The sequence below is a fragment of the Aquarana catesbeiana genome, linkage group LG04 (assembly GCF_042186555.1).
Source record: "Aquarana catesbeiana isolate 2022-GZ linkage group LG04, ASM4218655v1, whole genome shotgun sequence".
Lineage (NCBI taxonomy): Eukaryota > Metazoa > Chordata > Amphibia > Anura > Ranidae > Aquarana > Aquarana catesbeiana.
The window spans coordinates 35,664,458-35,685,137 of record NC_133327.1 but is presented as its reverse complement, the minus strand read 5'-3'; the positions used below and the strand labels follow the sequence as shown (position 1 = coordinate 35,685,137).

General features: G+C 44.5%; 1 protein-coding gene across 8 annotated transcripts in view; it reads right to left on the bottom strand.

Moving 5' to 3' along the window:
• Positions 1-898: 898 nt before the first annotated feature.
• Positions 899-20,680, bottom strand: part of DTNB (dystrobrevin beta) — a 235,251-nt gene continuing 215,469 nt past the window's right edge. For 7 of the 8 annotated variants that reach the window (XM_073625024.1, XM_073625027.1, XM_073625028.1 and 4 more), the window contains 5 exons: positions 17,689-17,845; positions 13,661-13,750; positions 4,603-4,656; positions 4,480-4,510; positions 899-1,304 (listed from right to left, as the gene is read on the bottom strand). In XM_073625024.1, coding sequence (XP_073481125.1) covers positions 4,485-4,510; positions 4,603-4,656; positions 13,661-13,750; positions 17,689-17,845 — 327 coding nt within the window. In that variant the 3' untranslated portion in view covers positions 899-1,304; positions 4,480-4,484. Of the gene's footprint in view, positions 1,305-4,479; positions 4,516-4,602; positions 4,657-13,660; positions 13,751-17,688; positions 17,846-20,680 lie in introns of all 8 variants that reach the window. The other variant, XM_073625026.1, reaches the window with a different exon arrangement.

Here is a 20,680-nt window from a genome sequence, read left to right as displayed (position 1 = left end):
CACAAGACATCGAACCTTGAAGCAGATGAGCTACAGCAGCAGAAGACCACACCGGGTGCCACTCCTGTCAGCTAAGAACAGTAAACCGAGGCTACCGCACAGGCTCACCAAAATTGGACAATAGAAGATTGGAAAAAAGTTGCCTGGTCTGAGGAGTCTCAATTTCAGCTGCAACATTCAGAATTTGGTGTAAACAACATGGATCCATCCTGTCTTGTATCAATGGTTCAGGCTGGGGGTGTAATGGTGTGGGGGATATTTTCTTGGCACACTTTGGGCCCCTTAGTACCAACTGAGCATCGTTTAAACCCCACGGCCTACCTGAGTACTGTTGCTGACCATGTCCATCCCTTTATGACTACAGTGTACCCATCTTCTGATGGCTCCTTCCAGCAGGATAATGCACCATGTCACAAAGCTCCAATCATTACACCACTGGTTTCTTGAACATGACAATGAGGTCTTTGTACTCCAATGGCCTCCACAGTCACCAGATCTCATCCGATAGAGCACCTTTGGGATGTGGTGGTGGGAGATTCTCATCATGGATGTGCAGCTGACAAATCTGCAGCAACTGCGTGGTGCTATCATGTCACTATGGACCAAAATCTCTGAGGAATGTCTCCAACACTTTGTTGAATCTATGCCATGGAGAATTAAGACAGTTCTGAAGGCAAAGGGGGTCCAGCCCGGTACTAGCAATGTGTACCTAATAAAGTGGCCGGCGAGTATAGATGGCAAATCATTCATCATTGTCAAGTTATCAAATGCATCCTTAAGCGGCTAAATCCAGCCTGGCCACCTAGGCTTTAATCCGATGACCTCATAAAACACGTGGCAGTTTGGTGATACAGTATGACATCATAATGACATCGTATAGGCAGGACACCCAGAGATCTGACAGACAGACACATTTATTATTATGTAAACATTTGGACATGAAATGTACCACATTCTGCAGAGCAGACGCACACACCCACATAGGATATACCATGATACACCTACAGCTTGTTCCCTCGTGCGCAGGATCATGTGTTCCAATGTTAGCGGGACCTGCAGCTGGGGGGCGGAGTCACAGTGTCCCCCGGCCTCTTCACCCATGATGAGTGCGCACACACACACATACACACGCTCAGTCCCATCCAGTGTCTGCAAGACATGATGGTCCATGGCCCAGTAACACGCATGTTTTATGTTACATCGAGCATGCACGAACAAGATTTTCTCGTCACATCTCGGCTGGCTGTGGAAATGCGGCATGGTGGTTTTCGAAGAGTACATGGATACAGGAGGGCTCGCTGTGCCTGTTGCAGGAGAGAAAGCCACAATTAAAGGGGTACCAAAGGATAAGCGTACAATACAATAAGTCATTTTTGGGTTGATCCTCCTGTAGTGGTACAGCATTAGCCCCATGCTTCCAATAACACAGCATTAAAGAAAAGCTTAAAGGGTTTGCAAACCTTAATTTTTTTTTTTTTTTTATAAAAATAACAAACATTCCTATACTTACCTGCTCTGTGCAATTTGCACAGAGCAGCCCCGGTCCTCTTCTTCTGGGGTGCCCCACCGGTGCTCCGGGCACCTCCTCTTCATCGGGTGCCCTCACAGAAATCCACTTTCCCTGGGGGCACCCGTGCGAGCTCGCTCCTGGGTCCCGCTGCTGCGTCCATAGACACAGACAGCGGGACTCGGCCCCACCCCCTGCCCCCTCGTCACTGGATTTGATCGACAGCAGCAGAAGCCAATGGCTCCTACTTCTATCAATCTGTCCAATGAAGAAAAAGATAGTGTCTGGTGCCGCTGCGCTCATTCACATCGCTGAAATGGATCGGGCTCAGGTAAGAAAAGGTGGGGGGGGGGGGGGGTCTGGGGGGAGCTGCAGCATAGAATACATTAAAGCAGAGTTCCACTCAAAAATGGAACCTCTGCTTTTTGGGATCCTCCCCCCCTCCGGTGTCACATTTGACACCTTTCAGGGGGGAGGAGAGAGCAGATACATGTCTAATATAGGTATTTTGCTTCCACTTCTGGGCATAGATAGCCGAGCCATCCGCGGGTATCTACTCCACTTCCGGCCTCTCCCCCCCCCCCCTCGTCTTCTGGAAGACACACAGGTCCCAGAAGACAGCAGGGACCAGTGGGATCGCACAGCACGAGTTGCACATGCGCAGTAGGGAACAAAGGAAGTAAATCTGCAAGGCTTCACTTCCTGATTCCCTTACCAAAGATGGCGGCGCCTCCACCCGAGAGCCGAGGGACAGATCGGCTTCGGGTGCCGACATCGCGGGCACCCTGGGCAGGTCCTTATTTTAAAAGTCAGCAGCTGCAGTATTTGTAGCTGCTGACTTTAAAAAGAAAAAAATTAGGCAGATCTCCGCTTTAAGGTGAAAAACCTTGAGGCTTTACAACCACTTTAAAGGATAACTCCACCTTCACCCCAAGGGTTAGCTACTTTTAAATGATGCAGACACTGCAGCTTTTCTCATCAGTGAGAGTGCACCAGGTGAGTCTCCGTAGTACATGGTTAAAAAATAGCAATTTTTTCAGAGCGGACAAAGTCAAAATATATAAAAGTAATAGCAATATACATACATCACTCAGAGGGGGTTGTTTTTTTTTAAAAAACAAAAGTGGAGTTACACTTTAAAGTGGACCTAAAGTCAATGAATTCATGTTAAGTGCAGCATGCCAAGTAATGCGTCAGCGTAATACTTCCAGGTACATACTGTAGATGCCAGCTCAGAGATGACACAATCATGCAAATTCTGGCGCCTGGTGCTATTCTTGGTTGTGTTCACAAATGTCTGACACAGATCACCCCCCGCTGCAGGCCTTTCACCTTGTGACCTGTTACAAAGATACAGTGTTACAGTCTGATCACTGGGGAATCACAGAGACCGAGGAAATGCCTTCTTCTGCCTGCAGCAGACTAATGGCATCAACTCAGCCTAGGTAAAGTCTATGGACTGAAGTGCAAGGGCTGCTTTTAATGATTTGAAAGTGCTTCTGAAGCCTGAAGGTTTTTTTTACCCTCTATGCATGAAAGTAAAAACTTCTAGTATGCAGCGCCCCCTAATCCTTACCAATCCAGCGATGTGCACGAGAGCGTCTGCTCTCCTGGGTCTCTGCCTCCTCATTTCCTGAGAGACAGAAGCAGGAACTATTCGCTCCCGCTGCTGTCAATCTCAGCCAGTGAGGAGGGAGCAGAGGTTGGGGCCGAGCCCAGTTTTGTGTGTCTTATGGAGTTGATGGTGTCACACAGGACCCGGGCTTGGGAGCGAGCACGCACAAGTGTCCCCATAGCAAGTGGCTTGTTGTGGGGGCACTTGGAAAAGAGGAGGGGCCCAAAGTGCTAGCAGGGGGACCTGGGAAGGAAAGGATCGAGGTTGCCCTGTGCAAAACTATTGCACAGTGCAGGTAAGTATAAGATGAATGCTATATAAAAAAAATTACCTTTAATAGAATTTTAAGCTTTCTCGAAAATAATACTGTTGCTGTATATTGCGACATGTCAAGAATGTATTCATGCAAACTTTAATGTTACTGAAAAGGTAAACCTTAAAAGAAACCAGCCAAACCTCCTGCTGTTCTGACTTCTAACACATATGGCTGTTGCAAACCCAAATGATGGTGTCAGGCATCTCATTCATTGCAGAATGAAAAAGAACCTGGGGAGGGGAGCGGTACGGATGGCACCTTTCTTACAGCCTTGTGGAAGAGAGGCATATAAAAGGTGGGGATTGTCTGTAAAGTGTACAGTTGCAGTAGGTATTCAGCAGGTGAGTTTAATTTTATCTATTATAGCACATGAGCTTTGTCTTTGCACAGGATGGTGACCACAGGCTCCGTGTTTTCAGTAACCAGTGATTACCAGAAATAATATTTGGCCATTAGTCATGATGGATCAGAATCTAAATGCTCCCACACAATAGTCACATGTCTACAAGGCATCAAGTTCCCAATGACCCTGGAGGAGAATGCAGAGGACAGCAGTCATGACAGGTCAGCTGCTTAATCCTGCTGAAGCATGTCAATGGGGGTTATTTACGAAAGGCAAATCCACTTTGCACTACAAGTGCACTTGAAATAGCACTGAAAGTGCACTTGGAAGTGCAGTCGCTGTAAATCTGAGGGGTAGATCTGAAATGAGGGGAAGCTCTGCTGATTTTATTATCCAATCATGTACTAGCTAAAATGCTGTTTTTTATTTTCCTTGCATGTCCCCCTCAAATCTACAGCAACTGCACTTCCAAGAGCACTTTCAGTGCAATTTCAAGTGCACTTTGCACTTGTAGTGCAAAGTGGATTTGCCTTTCGTAAATAACCCCCAATGTGACATGTCCAACAACAGGGCATTATGGTAAATATGTAAAATTCCTGTGAATTCCTATGGTCTACACCTGCATCCCTAAAGGGGTCCTCTTCCCCTCCCAAGGCTCCTGTCATTTTAAGAATTCATCCTGGAACATAGACACTTACTTGAATCACCATGTTGTTCTGTGGTGGAAACCTAACCTGAGTGATAGAGGAGAAAGGTGACACGTTACACACAGCACAAATCTCCAGGCTGCATATATCTGTCTATAATGGAACCTGTCCCACCTCTATCCTTTCCATTGTGTATCTTCTCTTCTTCCTCGTCAGCTCCCTCCTCAGCTGAAAGAGAAAAGTGATGGCAGTCAATAGCAGACCACTGAGCACCCAACCTCTGTTGCCAGATTAATGGCCGTTTGGTGCTGTGACAACTTCCAGATGGTTTGCGACTTTTGGGAACAGATGACTATCACCTGACGTTTACATTACCAAGTGCATCATAAACCCAATCCCCACTTACCTCACTGCTGCCCCTACCAGGACTGCCTGTGTACCCATCTGGGATCACATATCTTTCATACTCTCAATACACAAAGTGTATTCCTCTTGTCCTACAGTCACACCATCTATATTGCCAAAAAGCTCTCAGCAATATGGCAGGAAGTCACGTGGGCTATCGTAAAGGGCTAAATCTGATTGGCTCATCATCCTTTGATGGAGGACATGTGACCTGCTGTGTTCTGGCACCTGCAGCCTGCAAGAGGCTAGAGATGACAATAGCAGTGTTGCCAGTAAAAAAACAGGCAATGTTCTCCTGCCAGTAAAAGGAAAAAGCTGCCAGTAAAAAAATATGGCTGTGATTTTCAGCTCGGTCCAGAGTCGGCCGAGACCATCCGAGTCCCTGCTACAGTGTGTTCTCCAGCTCTGGTGGAGGCGGTGCCCGAGCGTGTCGTGTGATGTTATGGTGCAAGGGAGCCAAGCATAGCGGCCAGAGCCTCATGTGAGGGTCTGCAGGACAGGAGCGGGGCAGGTCGGGAACAGGACTGTCAGTGCTGTTTAGACTGGAGTGGACTAAAGGGATCAAGAGTCAACTTCATGTGTATGTGTGCCTTCCTATTCTAATTTCTTGCCCTCCTGAGTCCTGTCCCTGAGCTCCTTACTTAATATATCAAAAATAAAATAAGAAATATGTTTTTTGCCCTAATATCTACCTTAAATCATATTTTACTTGTCTGTAGCTTAAATACTAAAATTTGCACTTAAAACTGTAATTTGGTAATTGCCAGTAAAAACTTGGCAGTGCCAGGAAATTTTGTGTGTCGTGTCAGTAAATTTCAATCTGATAGGTTGGCAACACGGGCGGATAGGTAAATAGGTCTTTGAAGATCTTAGCTTGGAGGATAGCCAGGGCATAGGAGACAGGTAAACAATATTTTTTTTCATGGTTTATGGAGCTGGGGGAAGGTTTGTAAAAGCAAATCGAAAGCATGGGATTCTTTAAACGTTTTTTTCCTCCCGGGGACTTCTCCTATAGGCAAAGCAGATAGCACTGATGTCACTTATGGCAGAGATTCCTAACTTATTCATAATTGCAGGCCACCAATAGAAAGCCCAAAATTCAGTTGTGCCCATAAGTTTACATACCCTGGCAGAATTTATGATTTCTTGGCCATTTTTCAGAGAATATGAATGATAACACAAAAACTTTTTCTTTCACTCATGGTTAGTGTTTGGCTGAAGCCATTTATTATCAATCAACTGTGTTTACTCTTTTTAAAACATAATGACAACAGAAACTACCCAAATGACCCTGATCAAAAGTTTACATGCCCCAGTTCTTAAATGGAGGCTGTGCGGATGATTGATAGATCCACCCCTCCATTCAGAGATCCTATCCTGTGTCATTCATAGAAGCTTTAGTGGGTGTAATAAGAGCCTTGGTTGTTTTTACCCCTACCGCACCAGAAGAGGAATCACCACAAGAGACACAAGCTACATACCCCCCAACTGTCCCTGATTTGGAGGGACTGTCCCTGATTTGGAGCAATGTCCCTCTGTCCCTCATTCCTCCTCATTTGTTGCTCATTTTGGTCTGATCTATATAGATGTATATAAAATGCACTTTTTATAAATTAAAGCGGGTTCCACCCAAATTTTGAACAATATCTGTATGTATTCTCTTCCTTGCCTAGATGCTGACATGCCGTTTAAAAAAATTTAAATCGCCGTAATTACCTTTTATTTTTCTATTCTTCTTTGCACTTCCTGGTTCTCCTCCCGTGGGAGTAGGCGTGTTTCTAGCCTTTCCCAGACTCCTGGGAGCTAGTCTCAGGCTTCCCAGGATGCCACTGAGCATGTGCGGGAACGAGCGGTGAATGCTGGGAGCACAGCATTCACCACATCCAGGAAATAAATGCTTGTGGGCTTCAAATGCCCACAATGAAGATGGAAACCGCCTGCAGTGAATAATATAAGTTATTCTTTCCGACGAAATCTGACACAGGCGGACGTATTACACACAATATGTGAGTATGTAATGCTGAGAAGAAAAGTTTGTGAATGAACTCAAAAAAAAAAAACCAGATAGATAGGTGGACCCCCGCTTTAAAAAGTGTTTCCCAGTGCTAAACCTTTCATTTGATTTCTAAATGGCTGCATTTGTAGATTCCAAAAGCCAAAATAAAGGAATAGTAGTGGTAAAAAAAAAATTGTGGGTTTAACCAATCTTATTTTTTTGTACAATTCTCCTTTAAGGGGGTGTGGCAAGGGGTGTGTCCTATGCCTGCATACTTTTGCTGATGGGTGTCCCTCATTCCCATCTCAGAAAGTTGGGAGGTATGCATCCTACTTACTGTAGGGTATGTCCCTTGTGCTGTTCATTCGGTTTTTAAATTTAGCTACACTTTTTTTTTTTTTTTTTTTCGCCACGTCAGCTAAGTACTTTACATGAGGATATATTATTTCAACTTTTCAGTCAAACTTATCCCTCGATACTTTCACATCCTTGTGGCTGTTTTCTGAATGCGAATAGTCTTGGTATTCCATGTATGCACTATACATATGATTGCCTTTTGCCTTCATTATTTCATTCCGTGTCTTGTTTCTCTATACCCTCCCCCCTATCCCCCTCCCTTCCCGGGTCCCCCCCCTTTTGAGAGAGAGAGAGCCCCAACGCGACCTCGACCTGATGATTCTCCCTACCAACTATTTCTACTATTTCTATAGCATGTTATGATATTATAGTTTCAATCTTGAGTTGGATACTACATTTGGGGTGAGTTTTCTGCTTTGTCCACCCACGCCTCTGCTGCATGGCTACAGGTCTTAAATTTGACCCAATCTCTCCATGTCTCCTCATACTCTTCCATCTCCAACCCTTCGCTATACCTCAGATATTCCAAAAGATAGATTTCATCCACTTTGTCGAGCCACTCCCGCTTTGAGGGTCTCCTACTATCACACCAGTGTCTAGGGATGAGACTCTTGGCCGCGTTGAGGAGGTGTAGTGTTAGGCTTTTCCGGTAGTTTTTAGATGGTATATTACTGCCGTGGTGTAAGCATACCCAGGGGTCGTCCGGGATTTTCTTATTGATTATCGAGTATGTGGTCCCTCGCACCTCCTCCCAGTATTTTCTTATTTCTGGGCACGTCCACCAGATATGCACAGCTGTCCCAACTTCCCCACACCCCCTCCAGCAGAGCTGCGAGGTTTCATCTTGCATTTTGTGTGCCAAATCCGGGGTTATATACATTCTAGCCATCGCTCTATAGTTCATTTCCGCAATCTTATAGTTTACTGACATACCATTTCCTCTACTCAGAATTCTCCTCGCCTCATTGTTACTGATCTTATTTCCTAATTCCTCCTCCCATTTCCCGAGAAATCTTGGTCGGTCTGTCTCTCCCATTCTTATCAGGCTTCTATATATACTTGACATTCCTCCCCTCCTACATTTTTTTATAAGTGCTTTCTCTAAGGGATAAAGATCTTCTATTGATCTGATTGGCTGCGGGAGTGACTCCACAAAATGACTGAGCTGCCTATATTTCCAACGGTCCAACACCAGCCGAGTTTCTCTTGCTTTAAGATCCTGGTAATCACATATTATCCCCTGGCTGGTAACATCCTTAAGTTGGACCTCTTCGCTCAGGATCCATCTTCCAGCCACCTCTTCCCTCCCCGGTGGGAAGTAGTCTGTGCCCTTAAGTGGGATTAGCGGCGAATTATATTTCCACCCCTCTCTAGTGTGAATTTTGTCCCAAGTGTTTAGAACATGTGTCGTTATATCAAATGTTTTTGTGTTTAATTTTCTAACGTGTGGTGGTATCCAGATATTTTTCCCCAGGTCTACCCCGCTGCTAACCCTCTCTATTTTCACCCATTGTTTATTCTTCTTATTATTGATCCAATCTGGTATCCGTGATAGAATTATAGCTGTGTAGTATTTTTTAATGTCAGGTGCTCCCCAACCCCCCTTCTTCTTGCTGCTCGCTAATTGTGCGTAATTTATCCGTGGCTTCTTCCCTCTCCATATAAATTTTAAGAAAAGTGTGTGCATTTTATTCAGAAAACCCTGAGTGATTGCCAGTGGTAGCATTTGCATTTTGTATGTGATTTTGGGCAAAATCGACATTTTAATTAGATTTATTCTCCCACCCCATGATAATCTATTCCGCGGGACTCTATTTAGCTCTGTTTTAATCTCATTGAGAAGAGTCATAAAATTGGCTTGAAACATTTCTTCCTTTGATCATGTTATTTTTACTCCCAGATAGCTCAGTTCCTTGACCCCCCATTTAAAAGGTATGCTATTTTGATAGGTCTTATCCCCCCCTTTTTCTTCTACGACTTCCAATACCTCCGACTTAGTCGCGTTTACTTGCAAGTTTGATAGCCGCCCGTAGTTTCTGAGGGTCGCCAGAAGGTTGGGGAGCGTGATCCTTGGACGGGTGACGTATAACAAGACGTCGTCTGCGAAGGCTGCTATTTTGTATTCATCTTCCCCGATTTTAATACCGCTGATGTCCGAGCTGTGTCTGATCATAGCTAACAGCGGTTCCAGAGTCAACACAAACAGCAGCGGGGAAAGTGGGCACCCCTGTCTGGTGCCATTTTTCAACTCAATGGCCTCAGACAGAGTACCATTGATTTTAACTCTCGCCGTGGGATAAGTATATAGGGCCCTGATCTTTTTAATCATTTTATAACCAATCCCCAGTTCCTCCAGCGTGTTCCACATGAAGCCCCAGTCTACCCTGTCGAACGCTTTTTCAGCGTCAATCGACAGGAGTAGACTGGGGGCTCCCCTGTCCCTCATTATCTGAGTTACCATTAGTGTTTTTATACCGTTGTCTTTCCCTTCCCTCCCAGGTACGAATCCCACTTGGTCAGGGTGGATCACTTCTGTTATGACCCTTTTCAGTCTGTCTGCGAGAATCTTTGCATAGATCTTTATATCTATGTTCAGAAGGGAGATGGGTCTATATCCTGAGCATGTAGTACCGTCCTTCCCTTCCTTCTTTATAACCACTATATTCGCTTCTAATGCTTCCTTTCTTATCTCCCAATTTTCTCCAATCCCGTTGATGTAAGAGCAGAATATTGGGAGTAGGGGTTCTTGCAACTTTTTATAATACAGGGCCGACAGCCCATCCGGTCCTGGGCTTTTCCCGTTGGGGATATCCTGGATGGCTCTCCTGACCTCCTGCAGGGTCACGGGAGCATCCAGAACATTGCTATCCTCTTCCGTGATTTTTTTTAGGTTTGCCTCTTTAAGAAACTTTTTACTGGCTTCCTGGCTACGTTTGACCTGTTCTTGGGTGCCACTCCCTTTTATTGCATACAGTGCCTCATAGAACTTTTGAAAAGTTTTGGCTATATCTTGCGTTTTGTATTTAGTTTCCCCTGCACTATTCCTGATTCTTTCAATATAGTTGCTTATTTTCTTCTTTTTTAGGATCCTTGCCAGGTGTCTGCCGGGCTTATTGCTATTTATGTACCTCTCTTTTTTGACCAAGTAATAAGTTTTGCGTGTTTCTTGTTCCAGGGATGTCCTCAGCTCTTCTCTTTTTTGGAGTAGGGTCCTCCAAACCTCCCCCCCTCCTGATATTTTATGTTGTTGCTCTAATTTATGGATCTCTCTGGTCAAGGCAAGCCTTTGATTTTTCAATCTCTTATTTCTTTCCCCGCCTATCATCATTAGTATCCCCCTTATAAATGTTTTATGCGCTTCCCAGATTGTGGCCTCATTTACCTCACCGGGGGTATTTATTTCAAAAAACCATTCTAATTCCTCCTTTAATCTTTTTAGGATTGCGTTATCAGCTAAGAGATCCTCGTTTAGTCTCCACCCTGTGCTCCGTACTCCGGTTTCACCTGTCCCTATATGTAGACTCACCGGCGCATGGTCCGAAAAGGACATGTTGCCAATAGCAGCATCTGTGATTTCCTCCAGCATCCTGTGTTCTACCAAAAAAAAATCGAGTCTTGAGTACGTCCCGTGCACGGGGGAGTAGAAGGTGTAGTCTCTTTTGTCACCCTGTTGTATCCTCCAGACATCTACTAGTTGTAGCTGGTGAAGTTTTTTTTTAAGTTTCTCCGGCCACATTCCTCCCTTCCCCCGAGCACGGGACGTACAATCTCTCTCGGGGTCAAGACAAAGGTTGAAGTCTCCTCCCACAATTGCTCTCCCCGTCCTGAAGGTCTCAAATTTGGTCAGTATGGCAATTACTGTTCTGTAAGTATTTTTATTTGGTCCATAGATATTCGCCAGGGAATACTTCAATCCATTTATTTTCCCTTGCAGGAAGAGATATCTCCCCTCCGGATCGGAGAGCCTCCCCTCCAATTCGAATCTCGTTCCTCTGGCGAACCCTATGGCCACTCCTCTTGCTCCCCTGATTGGTGAGTCACTGTAGTACCATTCTGGGAAATCCCTGGAGTAAATGGTTTGATTTCTGTTTGATCTAAGATGGGTCTCTTGCAACATTACCACCTCAGCCTTCAAAAGCTTTAGTTCCCCCAAAATATTTGCACGTTTGACACAAGCATTCAGTCCTCTTACATTATAAGAGATAATTGTTAAATTAGCAAGCATCTCTTTCTACTGTTTATATCCTGCTTACTATAAGGCGGGCTCCTAATATTATGGGCTGCGTTGGGCTCTCCCCCCCCCCTCGCCCCCCCCCTCGCCCCCCCCCCGCCCCCCATAACCCCGCAGAAATCCTACCCTCCCTTCATTACCTTTCCCCCAATTTTTTGGAGGGTATGACAGGCCTTGACTTGGCCCTTGATCTAAAACCGAGGCTCTCCACCATCACTCAGCCCCCCAGTTGTCCCCCAGAGGTTGAACTCGGTGCGGGGTTTGGCCGCGACCGCAGGACTCCATCTCATGTGCATGGGCTTAAAGCCTCGGCTATCCCTCCCTCCTACCTCTCCCCCCCCCCCCCATTCCCGTCACCTCCCCTCAGCCCTCCCCACCAACCCCACGGTCTACTTTGTCGTCGCTGGGTAACTTATTTGTACAACTATACACGAGCATCTGTTTTAATTCCTACTTCTTTCTCCCTTTTTCCTAATGCTTTTTTTTTTTTTTTTTTTTTTTGCGGATATACTATAGATTTCAAACGGTCTCCAGGTGGGTATTTCCCCTATTGGGTCATGGTTGGTATTTTTCTCCCACCACCCCGGAATGTCCACCAGGGAGATTTCTAAGTGTTCGCAAAATTTTTGAGTTTCTTCAGGGAATCTTAGCACCGCTTTTCGGCCTTCTTTGCGTCCGATCAGGCAGGCTGGGAAGCCCCAGGAGTATTGGACTCCATGCGCTTTCAGGGTTGCCAAAAGGGGTTTCTGGATTCTTCTTCTGTTAAGGGTCTTAAATTTAGCTACACTTAAGCAGGCCAAAGATGGATTGAAATTCGGCCACTTCAGTAGGGACAGGCCAAAATTTTGATCCAGGTATGGCCAGGCATGTTTGGAAATGTTGGAAAACTTTTGTCGATCAGCAGCTGTAGCCGCTGATCAGTGTATTCTGACAACAGGGCTCCTCCACAAGGTCCCAGCAGGGAGGATTGTTCTATCCACCTCACTTGTGTGGATGGAGAAAACTGTTTTTTTTTTCCTGATCAGCCTGCTGCATGATCAAAAAAATACAAGTCATCTATATGGCTACCTTAAAGCTTTAAGGCATCTTTACCTATGACATCCCCAGCAAAGGCACCATACGGAGCATGTAAAGCAGAATGTGGTGGATTATTGATTCATGTAACTGCAGACAACAAGTAAAGGCAGTCAGTCTGCATCAGTGACCAGAAAACACCACCTCTGTTCTACTTTATCATTATTAATGGCTCAGCCCATGAAAACTGATGTGCAATGTAAATGGAGTCTGGTGATCCAAACCAATTGCAGGCTTCTAGAATCTTCACCGTTAAACTGGCTCTGTCAGGGTCACTTACAAACAAAAAACACCAGCCCTGTACATACCTTTTCGGCAGCCCATGTCTTGATATGCTGTTGCTTCACTGCTCCTCAGTCACTGCTGGTATTCAGCACTTCTGGGTATGTTAATATATAACCCTCCCACAGCACACAATGGTTTCTCCCACATGCATCACTACAGGATGTACCAGGCAATGGAAGGAACCACAGTGTACGGCAGGTGGAGCAGGTACTTAGCCTACCTGATTGGTGAGCTGGTGCAGCGGCTGGTGAGCAGCAAAGAGGTATAATTTCAAGCGTCTGGAAAAGTAAACACCAAGCCTCTTCTTTTTATAGAGCTGGGTTTTTTTTTTTTTTTTGTAGCGACAGGTTTTACTCACAACAGTACCAGCCCACCTCTGTGTTACAGCGCCACCTGTTATATTCTCCATATTATAAAATAAAAAGAAAGACCCAGCTGGGACATTACCACCAGACTCCTTGACAGATAAGTGTTTTAAATCCCAAGCACCCCCTAAACATGGAAAAATCAATTTTTGGGGGACAGATTGTTTATTTACATAACCCCTTACAGATGCAGCAGGCACAGTACTCCTGGTCAGGCTCGCATCCTCATATCACATGATTCCACGCAACCTATCTCCCGCTCTCTGAGAATTATAAAGGGCAATGCTCAATTACAATTAGGCTTGGTCAGAGATTCTACGCCTTTCACACTCAAAGGATACCTGACAATTTAGATGTTTAGTGTGCAAAGAGTAATTAATAAGCAGGATGAGAACTGGGAGCACTCTGCAGGCAGGCTGCGTCCTCTCCTTCAGTTTTAAGGTAGAATGTTCACATTTGTCCGATTTGTACATTCAGCAGCTTACAGGAAGTTAGATACCTTGCTGACCGGTCACTTACCTGAGTGCAGCTCCTTCACCAGGGAAGACATGGTGTTTGTAATGGAGTCTGCGGCTACTAGTAAGTCGCTGCGCAGGTTTCTTCTGGTACCTGGAGTATTAGAGAAGAGGACATGTGATTTCACAGTCTTTGGCCACCCTGTGTAGCCATGCTGGGGACAAACCAATATCCAATCACATCAAAGCACAGCCTGACAAATCAGTGGGGCTGGCTGTAGATTACTAAACTGATTCTCAAATAACAAATGACAGTAGACCAATTATAGAAAAGAAATATGCATTCTAAAAAAGGTACAGTGAGGGTAAAAAGTATTTGATCTCCTGCTGATTTTGTACGTTTGCCCCCTGACAAAGAAATGGTCAGTCTACATTTTTAATGGTAGGTTTATTTACAGGCAGAGACAGAACAACAAAAATATCCAGAAAAACGCATTTCAAAAAAGTTATAAATTGATTTGCATTTTAATGAGTGAAATAAGTTATTTGATCTCCTATCAATCAGCAAGATTTCTGGCTCCCAGGTGTCTTCTATACAGGTAACGAGCTGAGATTAGGAGCACTCTCTTAGGCTGGATTCACACCTATGCATTTTTAGTGCTTTTTGCATTTTGCAGATTTGCACTACAGAAAGTGTTCCATAGGAAACCATGGTGAATGGACTGTGGTGCAAATCTGCAAAATGCAAAAAGCACTAAGAATGCATAGGTGTGAATCCAGCCTTAAAAGGGAGTGCTCCTAATTTCAGCTTGTTAACTGTATAAAAGACACCTGTCCACAGAAGCTTCAGTTTCCAATATCTCCACCATGGCCAAGACCAAAGAGCTGTCCAAGGATGTCAGGGACAAGATTATAGAGCTATACAAGGCTGGATTGGGCTACAAGACCATCGCCAAGCAGCTTGGTGAGAGGGTGACAACAGTTGGTGCGATTATTCGCAAATGGAAGAAACACCAAATAATTGTCAATCTCCATCTGTCTGGTGCTCCATGAAAGCTCTCTCCTCGTGGAGTTTCAATGATCATGTGAACGGTGAGCAATCAGCCCAGAACTACACGGGAGAATCTTGACAATGATCTCAAGGCAGCTGGGACCATAGCCACCAAGAAAACAATTGTTAACACACTACGCTGTGAAGGACTGAAATCCGGCAACGCCCGCAAGGTCCCACTACTCAAGAAAGCACATGTATAGGCCCATCTGAACGATTCAAAGGAGAACTGGGTGAAAGTGTTGTGGTCAGAGGAGACCAAAATCAAGCTCTTTGGCATCAACTCAACTCGCTGTGTTTGGAGGAGGAATGCTGCCTAGGACACCAAGAACTCCATCCCCACTATCAAACATGGAGGTGGAAAAATGATGCTTTGGGGGTGTTCTTCTGCTAAGGGGACAGGGCAACTTCACTGCATCAAAATGATGATGGATGGGGCCATATACCGTCAAATCCTGGGTGAGAACCTCCTTCCCTCAGCCAGGGCACTGAAAATTGGTCGTTGATGGGTATTCCAGCATGACCATGACCCAAAACATATAGCCAAGGCAACAAAGGAGTGGCTCAAGAAGAAGCACATTAAGGTCCTAGAGTGGCCTAGCCAGTCTCCAAACCTTAATCTCATGGAAAATATGTGGAGAGAGCTGAAGGTTCGAGTTGCCAAACATCAGCCTCAAAACCTTAATGACTAGGAGAGGATCTGCAAAGAGGAGTGGGACAAAATCCCTCCTGAGATGTGTGCAAACCTGGTGGCCAACTACAAGAAACGTCTAACCTCTGTGATTACCAACCAGGGTTTTGCCACCAAGTACTATGTCATGTTTGATTAATTGCTTCTGTGGACAGGTGTCTTTTATACAGGTAACAAGCTGGGCATTAGAAGCACTCCCTTTAAGGAGCACTCCCTTCACTGTAAAGAAGTCACCTGGAAGCCAAAAATCTTGCTGCCTGATAGGGGATCAAATACTTATTTCACTCATTAAAATGCAAATCAATTTATAACTTTTTGAAAAGCGTTTTTCTGGATTTTTTGTTGTTATTCTGTCTCTCACTGTTAAGATAAACCTACCACTAAAATTATAGACCGATCTTTTCTTTGTCAATGGGCAAACATACAAAATCAACAGGGGATCAAATACTTTTTCCCCTCACTGTAGCTGGGCAGTATGGTGGCTGGTTACATTGGCTGGATGCATTAGTTGGTTATGGTGGCTGGTTACATTGGCTGGATGCATTGGTTGGTTATGGTGGATGGTTAGTAAACTTGCCTTGCAACTGCAATATCCTGTATAGTTTCTTTGCCCCTATACTGCCCGCTTTGTGAATGTGTGCAATATGCAGCACTGAGTCAATGTGCTGGATTACCCAAAGAAAAAGCCACATGACGGTTCTCCACATGATTTGAAATCATATAACCAAGCAGAGGGGACTCACGGGGGAACACCAGGCCTGTATCATCCTTGCAACACTATGAAGTGGAGAAATGTATCTCTATCACTAGTTGGTCTTCAGCAGGGACATGACAATTTTCACTACTCCATCTATGGCCATTCCCATTCAACAGAAGTCAATCCAACATTTAACTTCTGTCGAATGGGACTGTTGGAAAATCAGCCCGCTGACTGAGCGAAAAACAAAATTAACCGTCTATGACCAGCATAAAAGGAGAAGAAAGTGTGATGATTTGGCGCAATAAAACACTTAATTAAGATGAGATAAAAACAATAAAATAAGCGCTCACTTGTACCATAGGAAGGAGAATGCTTTGCACACGGCCTATAAAGGGGGAAAAAAGGGAAGCACTACGATCTGGCGCAATAAAGCAATTTATTAGAATGAGATAAAAACAATTAAAAATGCACTCACATGTACCAAAGGAAAGAGGAAGCTTTGCACACAGCCTAGAAGCCAGGGGGAGATGAACACAGACCCCAGGACCAGTGGTGCAGTGTGGATGACAGTTCCGTCCTCCTCTATACACTCTAGAGCACTGACAGGCTGAGGAAGGACGACTCACTCCCATGCTTCATGTAGGCATCCACAATGGAGGTTGTAACTGCATGAACTGCCACAAGTGCGTTCTGGAGGGGATTGAGTAGAACTGAACTGTCATCCACACTGCACCTCTGGCCTTGGTGTCAGTGTTCATCTCCCCCTGGCTTCTAGGCTGTGTGCAAAGCATCCTCTTTCCTATGTTACATATGAGTGCATTTTTTATTGTTTTTATCTCATTCTAATAAAGTGGTTTATTACTCCAGATAGTAGTGCTGCTCCCCTCCCCCCTTTTATTTGTGTCTAGAAGAGAAGGCTTTTTCCTATCTATGGATTGATATGTAGCATGGAGGTTATAAGTGTCTTGACTTTCTTACATTGTGGAGCAATGAGGGAAGTTTGCCAAGAGCCACTGCTTGAATTAAAACTTGCAATATCATTTATCTATAATGTGAGAGTAGCTACAGCAGCACTTCTACCATAGGTAACTACAAGCACAATTAAACCCTTTGTAACTTTCTTCTGCTGTTGGATATAGTCACTATGTTGTCACAGTCGTTGTGGAACACTGTTGGTGTTGCAGCTACATGACATGTTTAAAGTAGTTGTAAACCCTCACTGTTTTTAACCTTAATGCATCCTATGCATTAAGGTGAAAAAAATTTCTGTGCTACAAAATCCCCCCCCCGGCCCCTTATACTTTACCTGATCTCATCCGGCGATGTGCACGCTGCTGATAATCTAATGCTGTGCCGAGTGGGGGGGGGCGGCTGAGCCGAGCTGCCCGCTCTGTGTCAATAGATGCAGACAGGGCAGCTCGGGAGTGAGCACAAAACAGCTTTTCATGGGGGCACTTGCCGAAGTGGAGGAGCCTGGAGTCACAGCAGGACACCCCAGAAGAAGAGGATGGGGGCTGCTCTGTGCAAAACTATTGCACAGAACACGTAAATATAACATGTTTGTTATTTTAATAAGAAATGAAACAAAGCTTTAATGTTGCTTTAAGCTTTGTAAGAACACTGCATGTAGTTAATGGAGTTAGGACTCACCGTGTGCAAAGGCTTCCTGTACATCGCCCAGCCCCGCTATGGAGTCCTGAGGTACATGGGTAGGAGTGGAACCGGCTGAGGTGGAGCGGACTGGCATAGGCATAGGACGACTGGCACCATGGCTTGGCGAGGAGTGGGGAGAGCCTGCGGCTTGGGCCTGGAATACAAGGAATAACACAGGTTGAGCTGTTGCTACTAATAAATTAGTTATTCTCAAGGAGAGTGTTATGCTGGTCCTAATATAGATCTGTCCATGCAAGTTTTCTCCTGTGTTGAGCCATGATGGAGGGTAACCCCCCCCCCCCCCCCAAAAAAAAAACATTTTTTTTTTAATATGATTTATTTTTCAACCAATTAGGCCTCTAATATCACTGTGCAGGCATTCCCATTTATGTCAATTGGGACTCAGAGGCGGCACGGACACGGCCTCTGCTTCCAATTTGACATCCATGTTGGTGTGGGTCTCCGAATGTAGACACAGTATGCTTTCAGGGACAAACTGGGACCAGCTGCTGTGGCTGTGCAGCCTTTGTGTCCCAATGGACATAAATGGGACTGCCTGTCTGTAGGTGCAGGCAAAACACGACCCTCACATGAGTGTATGTTTACATACGCCCATGTGAACGAGGCCCTAACGTTACCTTGGATTCACTAGTCCGTTCTTTGGTCTTTGATCTTTTTCTGTATTTCTATAGTTGATGTGACTGAGTGAGGGTGACATTATATCTGATATATGACATGATCCCTGAAAACTCACTTATTCAGGGAAGCCTATCCCACACCCACCTAACAACCCCATCAAATCATTCCCCGCATCTATTACCTTTTGTACCACCAAACCCTCCCTTTAGAATGTAAGCTCTATGAGCAGGGCCCTCCTGTCCCTTCTGTATTGAATTGTACTGTAATTGTGCTGTCCCCCCTCTACATCGTAAAGCGCTGAGTAAACTGTTGGCGCTATATAAATCGTTAATAATAATAGTAAAAATAATAATAATACAGGATCTAAGGAACAAGTGATTGCCATGGGGTGATCTGATCAGTGTCATAAAAGCTCTGCTCACCCAACAGATCCTCTTGAAACTGAAAGTCCAACCTACATTTAAAAGATAACCTGTCCATTCCCTACTAACCTGCAGGGCACAAAGCTCCCAGTGCAGTGTGCTTGTCCATCAATACCAGTTTTAGCCCTTCTAGATAAGAGACCGGTATATGCCCTCCCTCGTGGATTGTAAGCTCTAACAAGCAGGACCCTCTGACTCCTCTTGTACCAAATTGTAATGTAACTGTACTGTCTGCCTTCATTTTGTAAAGCGCTGTTGGCGCTATATAATTCCTGTATAATAATAATAAATCTGATATCACAGGCTCTCTTTAGGTCATTTAATTTAGATCAATATACACATTTAAAAATTTAAAGCAACCTTTTCCTTTGCCACTGAATATATAGCTGCCCTGAACGTGTGAGTGAGAGTACCGAGTGGACTTCTTAAATGGACACTAATGCCGCGTACACAAGGTCAGACTTTCCGGCAGGAAAAGTCCAACGGAATCTTTTCAGCGGACATTCCGATTGTGTGTGTGCCTCATCGGACTTTTTTTTCTCGAAAAATTCTGACGGACCTAGAAATAGAACATGTTCTAAATATTTCCGACGGAACCAATTCCTATCGGGAAAACCGCTCATCTGTATGCTGTTCCGATGGACCAAAAATGAAGCATGCTCTGAAGCAAGTACGAGACGGAAGCTATTGGCTACTGGCTATTGAACTTCCTTTTTCTAGTCCTGTCGTATGTGTTGTACGTCACCGCGTTCTGGACGGTCGGACTTTGGTGTGATCGTGTGTACGTACGCAAGACAGTTTCAGCGGAACTCCGTCAGAAAAAACGAGTTAATTCCCGACGGAAAAAACGGTCCTGTGTACGCGGCATTACCCTAAAAAACTGGATGAAGATTGGGAAGTCCTTGCATCAATTTGTGCACAGTACAAACAAATGGCACCCACCCCAACCTATAACTTTGCAGCAAGGAGCACAAGAAGGGCGATGCATTTCAAAAAACAACAAAGAAAAATTGCTAGCCTACTTACCAGCGAGCCTGCAAGAAACCGAATGGTCCTTACAGTTCACGTTAAAGCAGTGTTCCAGCCTGGGGAAAAAAAAATTAAAAGTCAGCAGCTACAAATACTGTAGCTGCTGACTTTTAATATATGGACACTTACCTGTACAGGGAGCCTGTGATGTCAGCACCCCAGCCGATATTCGGATTGGCTGTCGAGTGCCGCCACCACCATCCCCACTAAGGGAAACCGGCAGTGAAGCCTTTCGGCTTCACAGATGGTTCCCTACTAGTGCTGCACAATTAATCGTCAAGAATCGTTATCGTGATTAATCGTCAAGAATCGTTATCGTGATCAATCGTCAAGAATCGTTATCGTGATTAATCGTCAAGAATCGTTATCGTGATCTTGACTAAAGTGTTTCACAATTCTTTCTATGCAAAGAATTGTCTCTGCTCTTCTGAAGCCACAGCCCTCAAAAGAAAGGAAGAGAAAATCTGGGCAGTCTGCCAAGAAACAAAACATTCTTTATCAGTTGAACTTAAGTATAAACATTGTAACAATTTGTCAATGGAATAGACTTCCTGTGTAAGTTAAAAAAGTTTAACCACTTAAACACTAAACCTTTTTCTGACATTTGCTGGTTTCAAGTTAAAATCATTTTTTTCTTGCTAGAAAATTACTTAGAACCCCCAAACATATATATTTTTTAGTAGACACCCTAGAGAATAAAATGGTGGTTGTTGCAATATTTTATGTCACACTGTATTTGCGCAGCGGTCTTTCAAATGCAATTTTTTTGGAAAAAAATACTTTAATGAATTAAAAAAAAAAAAAAAAAGAAAATCTAACCAGTAAAGTTAGCCCATTTTTTTTTTGTATAATGTAAAAAAGATTTTACGACGCAAGAATTGTGATCTTTTTATTCTAAG